This window comes from Callospermophilus lateralis, chromosome 4 (genome assembly GCF_048772815.1).
Source record: "Callospermophilus lateralis isolate mCalLat2 chromosome 4, mCalLat2.hap1, whole genome shotgun sequence".
NCBI classification, from domain to species: domain Eukaryota; kingdom Metazoa; phylum Chordata; class Mammalia; order Rodentia; family Sciuridae; genus Callospermophilus; species Callospermophilus lateralis.
This window is the reverse complement of record NC_135308.1, coordinates 158,830,482-158,845,827: the sequence shown is the minus strand read 5'-3', so window position 1 is coordinate 158,845,827 and position 15,346 is coordinate 158,830,482. Positions and strand designations below refer to the sequence as shown.

Genomic DNA, 15,346 nt, shown 5'->3' with positions numbered 1-15,346 from the left:
ATATATGAACTTCTTGGTAAATAATAGTGGGATAATTATCTGTATTGAATAAAATGAAATCAGGACTCTTCCTCATAACAGGCATACAAAAAAATTCTATTTGAAATAAGGACTTAAAGGTAAAAAAGCAAAATTTTAAAATGTTTAGAAGAAAATTTAGACAAATATCTTTAAAAATTTTTTTTAAATATTTTTCTTTAGTTGTAGATGAAAAGACTTTATTTTATTTATTTATTTTTATGTGGTGCTGAGGATCGAACCCAGTTCCTTACACATGCTAGGCGAGCGCTCTACCACTGAGCCACAACCCCAGCCCTGAGAAGCTTTTCCCCTAGTTTCTTCTCTGGTAGTTTTATGTTGAAATTTTTAATCCATTTTGAGTTGATTTTTGTATGTGGAGTGAAATAAGAGTCCAATTTCATTATTCTGCATGTGAATATCCAATTTTCCTGGGATCATTTACTGAAGAAACTGTCCTTTCCTCTTGTGTGTTCTTGGCACCTTTGTTGAAGATCAGTTGACTGTAAATATATGGACTTATTCCTAGGTTGTCTGTTCTTTTCCAGGGATATACATGTCTGATTTTGTGCCAGTAATCATATGCTTTGATAACTTCTGTGGAAGGTTTCTTAATTTTTATTAATTTTATTTTTTAACCTTTGTTTTATTTCTTTATTTATATGTGGTACTGAGGATTGAACCCAATGCCTGACACATGGTAGGCAAGAGCTCTACCACTGAGCTATAACCCGGCTTATTTTTATTTTTATTCTAATTAATTGTACATGATGGCAGAATGCTTTTGATTCATTGTACACAAATGGAGCAAGATTTTTCACTTCTCTGGTACAAAGTAGGTTCACACCATTCGTGCAATCATACCTGTACCTAGAATAATGATGTCTGACTCATTCCACCATCTTTCCTATCCCCATGCTCCATCCCTTCTCATCCCTCCCCTTTGCCCAATCCAAAGTTCCTCCACTCATCCCATGCCATTCCCCCCATTATGGATTAGCATCCAATTATCAGAGAAAACATTTGGCCTTTGGTTTTTGGGGATTGATTTACTTCGCTTAGCAAGATAGTCTCCAACTCCATCCATTTACCTGCAAATGCCATATTTTCATTCTCTTTTATTGCTGTGTAATATTCCATTGTGTATATATACCACAGTTTATTTTTCATTTATCTATTGAAGGGCATCTAGGTTGGTTCCACAGTTTGTCTATTGTGAATTGTGCTATATTAACATTGATGTGGCTGCGTCACTATAGTATGCTGTTTTAAAGTCCTTTGGGTATAGACCATCTGTTTCCATGTAAGATTGTTGTCATAATTTTTTTTTCTTTTTTTCCCTTCTGGTTCTGAGGATCCTCACATATGCTTGGTAAGTGCTCTAATGCTGAGCTACACCCCAGTTTCACTCTGCCAAGGTTAAGGTACTCATTCCCCCAGCTTGGGAAGGTTGGTGGCTGAGTTCTTCTTCAAGAATTCCTGACAGCCAAAGACAGCCTATTCGCCCAAGGTCATTCTTCCTTCTTGAGGAAACCTACATCCAATGACTTCTGGATATGGTCCAGCCCCCTTGCTTCCAGGCAAGACAACTGTGAAGAGATATTCCAGTCTCTCTGCTTCCAGAAGGATTGGCTAAGCCCTTTCTTATAATCACATCACAACCCAGTCCTGCCCGCCTCAGTCCTCATGGATATTGTTTCCAAGAGCACTTCCTAATGAATCCCCCATGTAGAAATATGAGTCTTAAGAGTGTATCCTGGGAAGCCCAACCTGCAACAGATATAAAATACAGGACATCAATAATATGTGTTCATAGTGAAACAGAGAATAGAGGATAAAGCAAGGAGGTATAACGTTAATAATTGGTGATCTGGATGATGAGTATATAGGATTTTATTTTTGTATTCTTGTAACTTTTCTGTATTTTGAAATTATGACAAAATAAAAGTTTAAAAAATAGAACAAATACCAGTTACCTGAAGGTACTTTTGTGTAATTATGCTCTGAGACAATGAAATTGGAGTCAACTTCTTCTAAACTTCTGATTCTGCAAAAATTAGATATAAACTTAATCACTGGGGGACTTTACATTTATATCTTATCAGTTCTCCATCAGCCCACTGAATGTTTTCCATTATGGGGTACATTGTCTATTATAAGAAACAAAAATATTTTAAGTAAATGACTTAATTTACTTAAATGATACCTGAAAGGGTACTGTCAATCCATAGCAACAATGTTAATCAGATGTTAAATAATAAATGTAACAGCTTGGAAATTTGTTCATTTTGTGGAGCATTTCAGTTCCAAAACACACTATTGCGTTGCACATGTCTGACAGTCTGTCAGTTTGATATCTCATCTAAGATCTATCGCAGGGTTTGCCAGTTCTGCCTTGAGGTATTATCTGAATGGTGCAGGCTCAACAGGGCTATAGCTTCTCTTTAGATAGTTTCTACTCCATGCTTAGGACCTCAATATCTGGGTACTCATCTTTGAACACCCCACAGCACCATTTCCTGCAGGGTCTTTACTTTCTTTTCCTCTGAGGTTTCTCACTTGGTTTGATGTCAGAGGGACTTTATTTCTGCTAAGGAACTAAATTTGTGTCCTCCCCTTTCATTTCTTTTGAAAATCCAGAAATGTTGTATTGTCATCTAATCTTACTAAGCACACCTCACTCACTTCCAGTGTTTAGCTGATGGCAAAAATTAAATAAATACAAAGAATGACTTTCTATAGACTTAACTATGTGCTAACTGCCTTCCTTCTTGCACTGTAAGATAGGTTTCTTACATTTTAGTTCTTCTAGGCCAAAATGCATCCCCAAAGATGCAAGATATTTTTCTTTCATAATTCTTGCTATTCTTCAGTTTCTCTAACAATTTTCTTTAAAATTGGCCTTTTGAAAATGTTATTAAATCTGCTTCCCTAATGTCTAACCCTAAGTCCATATCATCTCACAGAGAATTTTGGTGCTGAATGCTAAAGGGACAATAATACGCCTCCTGATTAAATCCATGGAAAGAAGATGAATGAGTTAAGCCCCAGTCACCACTGTTTGCCAGTGTTTATACACCCAAGCCCCAAATAAGCTCATTTTAATTATTCATTTTCATGTGAGGTTGCAACAATATGAAAAGCTACAGCCATAAATAAAAGTTCTTGTTATTTCCTCAGTATCCCTGATATATGCATAACTTGCTCTTTTTGCCCATAGTTCCCTCTGCTTGGAATAATTTTTCTCTTCCTTTACAGTGGTTGGAATCCTAGCCAGCCTTCAAAACCTTGTTCAAATTTACTTCTTGTTTCAGGTTCTTCTTACAGTTAGTTCATTCAAGAAAGTTCATTATATAATTCTTCTCATTGTTTCCTATAAGTCTGTATGCTAATCTTATCTTTCCACTCAGGCTCTAAGGTTTTTTTTGAGGGCAAAGACCATGTCTCATACCATTGCTTTTTGAAGTATTTTTCTTGTATAATTCCTAAAATGATTTTGAAAAATTATGTATCTCCTCGTACATTTTTAGATTGATGTGGAATTTTATAAGAATGAATAACTTCAAAGGATATAATTCTGGCATATTATAAATATTGACATTAAAGACAGAAAAAAAGAAAAATAAACTGGACTAAGTTTTACTCAAGAGTATCTAAGGGAATCTAAATACCATTGGGATTGGTACCTATAATCATTCATTTGAAAACAACACAAGAAGTCTTTATCTGCTGGAAATTTTAACATCATTCTCTTTTTTTCCTTGAAGTCATAGTTTTATTCCACATTCCTTTCCAAATCTTATGCTTATATAAGCTGTTTTTGTGCTCAAAGTCTTTTCACATCAAATATGCACATAAATTGAAATTATTTTTCAAAATCTTCTGTGAGCAAAGGTTTTTAAGTGATAAAATATTCCTTCTAGATTGATTTCTTATTACAGTTATTGTTAGTACACAACCACAATCTGTCAAAACCATGTGAATGCATTGTAAAAACTATCAAACATATATAATATTTACCAAACATAAAGAATATACTTTTATTGGAAATGCATGCTTTTATGAGATTCATGGGATTATTCCTTTACCTACATATGAATATTACTTATTGATAGATATAATCAGGGTTCAGCATAAATTCTGTTTTTTATTTTTATAGATGCAAATACTATAAAAACTTGTTCATATGAATTATAGGTGGGACTAGAAGGTGCTTTATTATAGTACTGTTAGTTTTATGAATTCCTTCAGAGTAATATATCAAAATTATATATTTATTATAAAAACATTTTTCATCTCTTGTTGACTATTAACTAAGTCTTTTTTCAGTTATTGAAAGCAAAGAATTGAAGCATCTTCCTTAAAAAAAGTTTTGTTAAAATAGTCATTAGGAGTAATTTCTTAATTTCGGAAGTAAACCCCAAAATGTTACTAAAATTTACCAAATAACTATTAATTAAGCCTATTATACTTTACTTTAACTTAATATACTCAGAAACTGGGAAAATAAAAATGTTAATTGCAATATACCTGTCAATACAATAATTTTTTGATAAAGTGATTTTATTGTAGCATGTGGTTTAAATATATTTTTGTCAACTCTTCAGAACTGCAGATTTGGTTCATTTAATTTTTGGAAAGTACCTATCATATAACCTAGTTGACAAAGCCAACTCTCATTGTCTAAAACAACGAGCCAAGTTGGATTTAAAGTTTTGTTTTCCCATAAAATATATATTTATTTGAATAAATGTAAAAATAGACATTGTTCTGATTACCTTCACACTACTGAGTTCTGATCCTAAGGTGGAGAACTCAGGCTTGGAGCTTTGTCACAGTTCTCTGTGTTGATGACATAAGGATCCTGCCCCAGGCTTTCATTTACTGTGCTCTCAGTGATCTCTTCCTTAGGGATGATACATTGTTTCACAGTATTTGGGAGATGAAAATCACAAAGACATCAAGTGAAACTTGTCACCTGTCCTGCTGCCCCATACTTTAATACTGTATATCTGAATACCAAACACCTGTATGGACCAAACACCCTGTTATTTGTGGCATGCTTTGCCATTAAAAGAATATCTGTGAGACAGGATGCTGGGGTTTTTTGGGCCTTGATAAAGGAGTCCTCCCTAACGCAGTGTTTTTCCCCCGACTGTTGTTTGTCACCATAGAAGTTCTTATGCTTTGCAGTTTAATAAAATGAATGAAGGGACATGTCTTTCTTTTGTAAAGTGGGGATAAATTGATTATGAATATGATGGGGAGAAGGCCTAGCCTGCAGCCTCTATGCAGTTGTGTCCTCAGACAGATGGGTTTTTGGAAAGAATATAAGCAAGCATTTTGGATATGTAAGGTGATTGCTTTAAAAGGGTTTGTCCCCACCTGGGAAATCTTTATGAACCCCCAATTGTGTATATACCAGTTGAAGATAGCTTTCTTTTACTTCTTATTGCATATAGTAATATGATGACCTAGAATGGGTACATGTGACCTTCTTTTACTGTCAGTAATTGATATGGGAAAGGGCTAGAATTTAAATTGTATTTTTTAAATCATTCCGAAGTATCCATTTATAAACAAGTGATTAATACTCTAAGTACATGTTGGCAGATGTATTAGTTGGCAGAATGAATCTTTTTTTTTTTTTAATTAATTTTTATTGTAGGTTGTTCAAAACATTACATAGTTCTTGATATATCATATTTCACACTTTGATTCAAGTGGGATATGAGCTCCCATTTTTACCCCATATATAGATTGCAGAATCACATCAGTTGCACAACCATTGATTTACATATTGCCATTCTGGAGTCTGTTGTAGGCAGAATGAATCTTGAGAAGCAATTAAAAATTATGAACTCATACAAAAACATTACTCTTTTTTGCTGAAGTAAAATATTAGCTTTATGTCGTTGACAGAAAAAGCAGGATTGAAACAAGAGCTGCACCAACACATGCAGTCGCCTGCTGGCACGGTGTTGTCCCAGGAAATTCTACCACTCAGGATAAATTCTTGGAAATCAACAGAGGTAAGTCACTGCTGTGGATTCTTTTTGCTGTTGTAACAAATTACCAAAAACTTTGTGCCCACAACACCACACATTTGTTAGACTGCCAGTTCTGTGGGTTGGAAGTCTGACCCTGGTCTCTCGGGCTGAAACCAAGATATCTGCAGGGCTGCATTCCTCTGAGAAGGATGCCTGTTTCCTTGCCTTCCCAGAGTCATGTGCTTGTCTTTTCACTTTGTTTTTGGTATTTTTTATTATACAGGGTTTTAAATATGAATAAGGACAAATTACGAAGTTTCCCTTTATGCTTTAAAAAACATCTTAAGAAATTTTTCCTTCTCCTGTTATAATCAAAATCTCTTGTATTTTCCCCTAAGAGTTGAGGTCCTTATTCCTCTAGAACTTTACTATGTATTTATTATACCATATATTATTTTATTTGTGCCCTGTGGATAGGCAATATTTAATTTACTGAGTAGTTTATCTTTTCCTACTCATTTAAATATCTTTTTATTACAAAATTATTGTAAACTTACAGGAAATTACAAAAACGATACAGAGTTCCCAGCATCCAGCTTCCCCTAGTGTTGAGTCGACACCTTTTACAGCTGATGTAAATGCCAACATTAGGAAACAGACATGGGCATGTTAGTGTTAACTAGACTATAGACCTTATTTGATGTTTAGTTTGTTATTAAATTCAGTATTCAATATTTTTTTAACTTGTATTTTTGTATTTGGTTCTGTGCAGTTTTATCCTATACAGATTTGTGTAACTAGCACCACACTAAGAATATAGAACTATTCCAACCCCACAGTAGTCCCTAATGCTACCCACTCCACACCCCCAACCTTATCCTCTAGCAGTAACTAATCTTTCCTCCATCTCTATATAGTTTTTGTTGTTTATTTATGTAATTTATATTATATAAATGGAATCAGATAGTAAATAACTTTTTGAGATTGAATTTTTCACTCAATGTAATCCTCTTGACATCCATTCAGGTTGTTGCACATATCAGTAATTTATTCCATTTTATTGCTGAGTAAAATCACATTATAAAGGCCTACCAGAATTTGTTCAGTCATTCACCCATGAAGATTATTTAGGTGTTTCTGGGTTTTGGCTACTTAGGAATAAAGCTGCTATGAATATTTATGTATAGATTTTTGGTGTGGAGTTTTCATATCTATAGGATAGATATCCAAGAGTGTGGCTGTTGGGTTGTATAATAAGTAAGTACCAAGTTTTATAAGAAACTGTACCATTTTATATTCCCACCAGCGATGTATGAGAGATCCAGTTCCTCTGCATCCACAGCTTTTGGTATTACCAGTATTTTAATTTTATCTGTGACTAACAAGTTTATAGTGATATCTCAGGGTGCTTTTAATTTGCGTTTCTAAAATGCCTAATGATGATGATCATTTTTTAATGTACTTATTCAGCTCATTATAAATTCTCTTTGGTAAAATACATCTTCAAGTCTTTTGCCCATTTTCTACTTGAATTCTTTTTTACCATTGAGTTTTATGAACTTTTCATATATTCTGATACAGGTCCTCTGCTAGACATGTGATCTGCATGTATTTCCTTCCTGTCTGTGGCTTATCTTTTAATTTTCAGTGCTGGGGACTGAACCTATGATATCACACATGGTGGGCAAACACTCTACCACTGAACTGCAACCCAGTTTTTCTCTTTTTTAATTTTGAGACAGGGTTTCACTAAGTTGTCCACAGTGACCTTGAACTTTGATCCTCCTGCCTCCTGAGTAGGGGATAATAGGTGTACACCACTGAACCCAACTTATCTTTTCTTTTTTTTCCCCCAACTTATCTTTTCTAACAATATTTTTCATAGAGAAAAAATTTAAATATTTGACGAAGCCCAATGTACCAAGTTTTTTCATTTGTGGATCATGCTTTTGGTGTCTTATCTAAGAACTCTGCCTAATCCATGGTTACATCTCCATAATTTCTGTAATTTATTTATTATTATTTTTTTGCCTGTGACTGTCAAATATGCTTAAGTTTAGGTTTTCTCTTTCTTCCCTGTCATCCATGGAGGTTTTCAGTGCAAAAAATTCTGTCATCTCTTTAATTCTGAGATTGTTATCTCTTTTTTTTTAAATGCTTCCTACTGTTTATTTTTTTCTTTCTTGGACTCCTGCTATATGGATATTTTAGTAATTCTCTTTCTGTCTTCATATCTCTTAACTTCACTTTTTAGTTTTTGCTCCCTGATTGTTTTCTGTTTCTTCAATGAGTTTCTCCATCTTGATCCTCCAGTTTAATATATTCATCCCATTATTTAGTCCATCTATGTTCTTTATTTTAACTATTCTGCTTTTATATTTAATATGTTTCAGTCTTCATATATTCTTCCTATTCAATATTTTTATATATTTATTTCAGTATTTTTATTAAAGTTATTTTAAATTATTGGTCCATCTTTTCTAATGTTGTGTTTCAAATGAAATCTGAGATTCAGTTTTTTCCTTTTGAAATAGTTATGCTTCTCAATGGACTGGTTACCCCCTAGAGCTATTGGCTGGTCTGTCTAGGATTGCTAAAGGCTAAATCCTAGTCAGTATCAGCTTGTCAGCTTTAAGTGGGAAATGGGAAAATGGACTTTGGGTGGGCTGCACGTCTTTCCTCACCCTCCAAGAAGGACCAGAGCTAATCATGCCCCACTTCAGGTTCAAGGATTCAGGATAAGTCTTTATCTTAGTACCCCAAGAAGAGGAGGCCTTAGAGGAGATGCTTCCTAAACTGTAAACATGACTGGGGAGTAGAAAAGGAAGGGGTAAGAATCATCCTCCCTCAAAGTTTTCTCATCTCCTCCCCACCTAGGGCTTCTGTGGGAACCAGAAGGTAGTTCTGAATACAGCTTTTGAGTCACAGCGGGTGTGGAGGCAGGTGCCAAGGCAGTGGATGAGTGCCGGCAGTTCCTGCAGCTTCTTCCTTTATTTATCCTGCCTCTGCACAAGCCACCTTGTGCCCTAGGATAAGGCCAACACCAACTTCCCCACTCACACACAGATATACCAGTTCAGAAGAGCTCTCTGTCTCATTGGTTTTCTTCTTATTTTGGTGTCCTGCCCTTACATTATGTCAGCATTTATCCCAAGGGAGGTAGCCAGCAGCACCAGCACCTGTTCTGTTCTTTTTTCAATATTCTCTGACCTTTTCGGACATATACCTACTTCTGTTTGAACTTGCATGTACCATTGTGCATCTTCTGATACATAGCTCTTCAAATGCTACTTTTTCTCTATTTCTTTGAAAATTTTCTGCTTAATTTCTATTAAATATAAGATCATTTAATCTGTCCTTTTTCATGTTTTTCAACTGCTTTTTAAAATATTTTTTCTCCTGCCTCCATGCTGCACTTTAATCTATCTTCTAGTTCAACTTATTTTTCTTTTGTTGGTGCCTACTCAGAATTCTTCCTGTCCAGTGAGTTTTTTATTTCAATAAGTGCATTTTTCATTTCCAGGATCTCTTATTGCTTATTTTTAATATTAACTTATATTTATTTCATATCTCCTTTTTCTGGGCGGGGGCGGGGGTACCCGGGATTGAACTCAGGGGCACTCAATCGCTAAGCCACATCCCCAGCCCTATTTTGTGTTTTATTTAGAGTCAGGGTCTCACTGAGTTGCTTAGCACCTTGCTTTTGCTGAGGCTGGCTTTGAACTTACAATCCTCCTATCTCAGCCTCCCAGGCTGCTGGAATTACAGGTGTGTGCCACAACGCCCAGGTCTAATAGGTGTTTTTTGTTTTTTGTTTTCCTGTTTCCTGTTTCTTATTCCATAAAGTTAATATTGTGCTTTTCATTATCTTTTTGAGGATTCTAAGCATATTTAATTTTAATACTTTTTATACTTATTATTTTCATTTTTTCTGGAATGAATTCAGTTCTATTTTACAAAATTGGATTATAAGCTCATCTTCAGTGACTCTAGCTTTTAAAATCTGTGTGTATATGTCCCCTTACCTCTCTCTCCTTTTTTTTTTTCATTTGCTTCTTCCTGACCACTGGGACAACCTTACCACACTCAAGGCAGCTTGAGCCTCATTTCTTTGGCTGATATTAGATATTGCAGATCTGGGGCCTTGTCCATGGGATGCCATGATTTACTTGCTGGACAAGTTTGTGTCCTCTTGCCTAACCTAGTGTAGTAACTTTTAGAAGCCACAATTCCAGACTTTGATTTATGGCAGGTTATTTCAGCCTCCTTCATAAACGGGATCCCAGTGTCTGCACATAATTTTAAGGAGTAAGCCTGTATTCAATGGATACTTTTACACTGTATATACCCCTCCAGAGTTGAGTTCCTGGTTTTCTCTGCCTTTTTCTGGACTCAGAGCCCCCGGAGTCCACAGCTTTAACCATTGTGTGTTTCTGTTCATGCTTTTTCCCATGAAGATGTTAATCTTAATTTCAAACAAGACTTATCTTCTTAATTTTCACATTTATATTTTCTCTTTAATTGTTCTGTATTAGGAGAAGGAAGGTATCCCCAAAGAATGAACCTGTAGAACCATCTTGACTGTTGTTAAGGTTTAGATTAGGTGTCTCCCAAAAGCTCATGTGTGAGACAATGCAAGAAAGTTTAGAGATGAAAATGTTGCATTACAAGAGGTTTAACCTAATCCATGCATTAATCCCAGTAGGGATTAATTTGGGGACTGTAGGCAGGTGGGGTGTGACTAGGGGCATTCTTGTGGGTTTTATATTTTGTCCTTGTTGAGCAGCGCTTTCTCTCTCTGCTTCTTGATCTTCATGTCCCCACACTCTTGTGCCTTGGTGTTCTGCCTCCTCTCCTGCCCAGAACAAAGTTGGCCATCTATGGACCGAGACCTCTGAAACTGAGCCCCTAAATAAACTTTTCCTCCTCTAATTGTTCTTGCATTTTGGCATTTTGGTCAAATGGTGAAAAAGCTGACCAGAACAACTATAAATATCCTCCACTTATGACTGGAATTCTCATTCATTTGTTTGTTTGCTGTGTCTTTTCTACTAAAAAGAAAGCTCCTAGAGAGAAGAAACTTTCTTAGTGTTATTTATTACTGAATCTTCAGTTCACAAATTTTCATTAATGAAGAAGTAAACGACTAACAAATTATGCATGTTAACTTCTTTTACTGTTAAAAGATGCTTCTTTGGCCTCCTGCTCAGTGCTTTGTTTAATATTTCATTACATGATGTCTATGAAGGAGGTTGGAATTCTTTCTGGACCTTCTGTTTGCAACCCCTTCCTCCAACCCAATTAGGTATTGGAGTCAGTTGCTTTTGTAGCAGCTCAGAAAGGTACATAAAATTGAAATTTCACTGTTGCTTAATTATATAATACCTCACAGATTGAAAATGCATAGTTTTTTAAACATAAAACATTAAATCAAAATGACTTTTGATTTAAATTTGAAATTAGACTATTTGTTGTTGATGACTTTTAGATAAAAAATAGACTTGAAAAATCCTGTGTGCTTTGGAGCCAAAGACATAAAATGCCAACTTTTCTTTCTTTCTTTCTGTTTTGGTATCAATCTTGAAGTCCTGATTATTTTTGTTGTTTTTTTTTTTTTTTCTGTAGAAGAAGCCGTGATCACATCATTCCACAACTTATATCAGTGAGAAAAAAAATGGTGCCCTTCTCTCAAAAGAAGTTTAAGAACTAGGTTTTCCTTTTTCAAAGTATGACCATATCATCACAATATCCCATCATCCTACTGACTGTACAGGATCTCTTCTTACTATCTGGAACATTTGATGCAATCCAGTAATGTCCTCTTCAGTAGTCTGCTCCTGTAGTTGAACCTTGCAAGTTGAACAGTAAAGCTAATTGTTGTGGCAGATGCACTGCATGAGAGCTACTGCATCTACATTAGCATTCTCACATTTCCTGATGCAGAATAGGAAGAAATGAAATTGTCAATTTCTTAGACAAAATGAGGGCTGCTTAAAAATATCTTTAAAAATTTAAATAGAAACCTCTTTAACTATTCTCTTTCTACAAATGAAAGAAAAATCATCCTAAAAACAACAAATAAAATTTTTAACAGAATAGAGCTTTCAAAACCAGAAGATAATTGCTTAAATGATACTTTCAAAACTAGGTAAAGTACATTTATGACAGGGGTCTGTTTTCTCTGTGCATACTATCCAGAACTTTTGTTATTAAATTTGTTAATTAATAAGGCTATTTGTATTTTTTCACCACCTTAAAACCCTTCTTTTTCTTTTCAAGGAGATTGAACAATGAGATTGTGATTTTTTTTTTCTGGTCTCAGTTGTTTCCATAGTAACAGATAGGGATGCTGTGAAGTGGTTTACACAAAATGAAAGCCGACCAAATTTTTCAGCCTAGTTGTGAGTTACCAAATTGATTGTGATAGATGATAAATGACTATTTCCTACTGTTTCTGCTTATTATTTTGCTAAATGAAGAGTATACGTTTTTTGTTCTTGCATTTATTTCTAATATTTGCAAAAATTTGAACTCATCAAAGTTGTTAGAGAAGTGGAAATTATATTGATTCTAATTATGTTAATTCATTATTCCTGTCTCCTTGCTGCATCATTGCTTTATGTTTAAAAGTCCTTTCATGTTTGTGCTTTTATTACTTTTTTTAAATTAATGAATACTTATCACAAAAGCCCAAACAAAATAGTAAAGAGTGAAGAGTGAAGTTTCTCCTTATTCCTCTGTCCTCCTTAAGTTCCTCTTCTCAGAGGAGACTGTTACTAGCTGTTTTTATGAATTTCATGGTGAAATTTGTCAACACATTTTTCTTTTACCTAAATGGAATCATTCAATATATTTTGCTCTGCAACCTGCGTAGGACTAAGCAATATATCTTAGTTATCTTTCTACATAATAAATGTAACTAGTCATTGTATGCTATTCTAAAACAGACTTCTTTAACTAAAGTATGCATTATGAGTGTATTTCAATATCTGCACATATAGCTGAGTTGTACTCTTCATGTACAAATCTTAATTTATTTGATCACTCCCTATTGGTAGTCATTTATGGATTTTTTCATGTTTTGCCCATTAAAAACAATGTTGCAATAAAAACTTACATATATTTTTATGCTGCTTTCCTGGAAGTAGAACTACTAAAAGTTTATCAGTACTTATTTTTAGGTTTTGAAAGGTGCTTCCAAATTACGTACTCCACAATTGCACTCATTTTGTGTGTGTGTGTGTGTGTGTGTGTGTGTGTGTGCATGGGGGGGGGGTGCTGGGGATTGAACCCAGTGCCTTATGCATGCGAGGCAAGTACTCTACCAACTAAGTTATATCCTCAGCCCAACTGGGCTGCATCCATTTATATCTTTAACACTATGTCAGAGTGACTTCGTTAGCTTTGCAAATACTGAGTCTTGGCAGATGTTTTCATCTTTGTCACTATGAGAGGTAGAATATTTTTGTTTTATTATAATTATATATAAGGTTGAACAATTTTTTATGTGTTTATTGGGCATTTATGCTTATTTTTCTTGTGAACTCTGTTCATATTCTTTGCCTATTTTTCTATTTGGTTTCTCAACTTTTTCTTACCTTTTTTTTTCTTGGTGTTGGTGACTGAACCCAGGCCCTCACCCTGACAAAGTGCTTACTCTACCGTTGAACTGTATCTCCAGGCCCTTTCATATTAATTTCAGAGCTGTCAGACTACTAAAGAGTCAATCCATTGTCTACGTCTATTAATTTTCAGTTTTTCATTTGATTTTTATGGCTTTTTTGCCTATGGAAGTCTTTAATTTTTGTATAATCATATTCATCTGTCTTTCCTTTATGACATCTATATTGTAAGTATTCTTAGAAAGACTTTCCTTACTCTAAGTCTTTGTAAAAAGACACCTTGGCTTTTCTTTTTCTTTTTCTTTTAACAGACTATATTTTAGAGCCATTTTAGGTTTACAGCAAAACTGAGAAAAAGTAGAATTTTCTCCTTATACCTATCCCTCCTACATGTACAATCTCCCTCATAAACATCCTCTACCAGCACAATATATTTGTTGCAATCAGTGAACCTACAGTGAAATATCATAATCACATAAAGTCTATAGTTTACATTAGGATTCATTCTTTTTCTGTTAAATATATTTTTTAGTTGTTGATGGACCTTTATTTAATTAATTTAGTTATATGCAATGCTGAGAATCAAACCCTTTGCCTCATACATGCTAGGCAAGCACTCTACCACTGAGCTACAACCCCAGTCCTAGGGTTTATCCTTGATGTTATATGTTCTATGGGTTTGAGCAAAAGGAAAATGACATGTATCCACTATTATGGTATTATACAGAGTAGTTTCATGGCCCTAAAAGTCCTTCATGTATTACCTCAAATTCCCTCCTTTCCTTCAACCCTTAGAAACTACTGATCCTGTTGTTATTCCCGTGGTTTCACCTTTCCCAGAATATTATATTGTTGGAGTTGTATAGTATATACCCTTTTAGACTGGCTTCTTTCACATAGTAACATGCATTTAAGTTTCCTTCCGATCTTTTTATGGACTAGAGGCTCATTTCCTTTTAATATTGAATAATACTCCATTGTCTGGAAGTACCACAGTTCATCCCTTCGCCTATTGAAGGTTGCTTTCAAGTTTTGGCAATCATGTACAAAGCCGCTATAAACATTTGTGTGCAGGTTTTAGTGTGGACCTAAGTGTTTCAAAATGTTTGTGTAAATAACGAGGAGTAAAAATTCTTGGATATATAAGAATATTTATTTTTATAAGAAATTGCCTTCACTGAAAGACCTCTACAGTGAAAATTATAGAACTCTAAAGAAATTGAAGAAGGCATTAGAAGATGGAAAGATCTCCCATGTTCTTACATTGGTAAAACTAATATTGTTAAAATGGCCATATTGCCAAAACAATCTACCAACTGAGTTAATTCCTCAAAAGAAAATACTACTGACATTCTTCACAGAATAAGGAAAAACAGTCCTAAAATTCATATGTAAAAATAAAAGATCCAGAACAGTGAAAGCAGTTCTAAGCAATGCTAGAGGCATCAACAATACCCAGTTTCAAATTATATACAGAACTATTGTGTCAAAATCAGTTTGGTACTGCCATAAAAACAGATATGTAGACCACTAAAATAGAAAATGCAAAGACAAACCCACACTCATACAGTCATCTCATCCTTGACAAAGGTGACAAAAACAATGTTGGAGAGAAACCTTTTTAACAAGAGTGGTGGGAAAACTGGATGGATATCTATATGTAGAAGGGTGAAATTGGGTTCCTCTTTCTTATCCTACACAAAAGTAAACTCAAAG

General features: G+C 34.6%; 1 protein-coding gene across 1 annotated transcript in view; it reads left to right on the top strand.

Annotated features, from left to right (window-relative positions):
- The window catches only part of Enthd1 (ENTH domain containing 1), a 109,692-nt gene that overhangs the window by 33,467 nt on the left and 60,879 nt on the right, over positions 1 to 15,346 (top strand). The window contains exon 4 of the mRNA XM_076853329.2: positions 5,941 to 6,050. Within this exon, the coding sequence (XP_076709444.2) occupies positions 5,941 to 6,050 (110 nt within the window). The remainder of the gene's footprint in view (positions 1 to 5,940; positions 6,051 to 15,346) is intronic.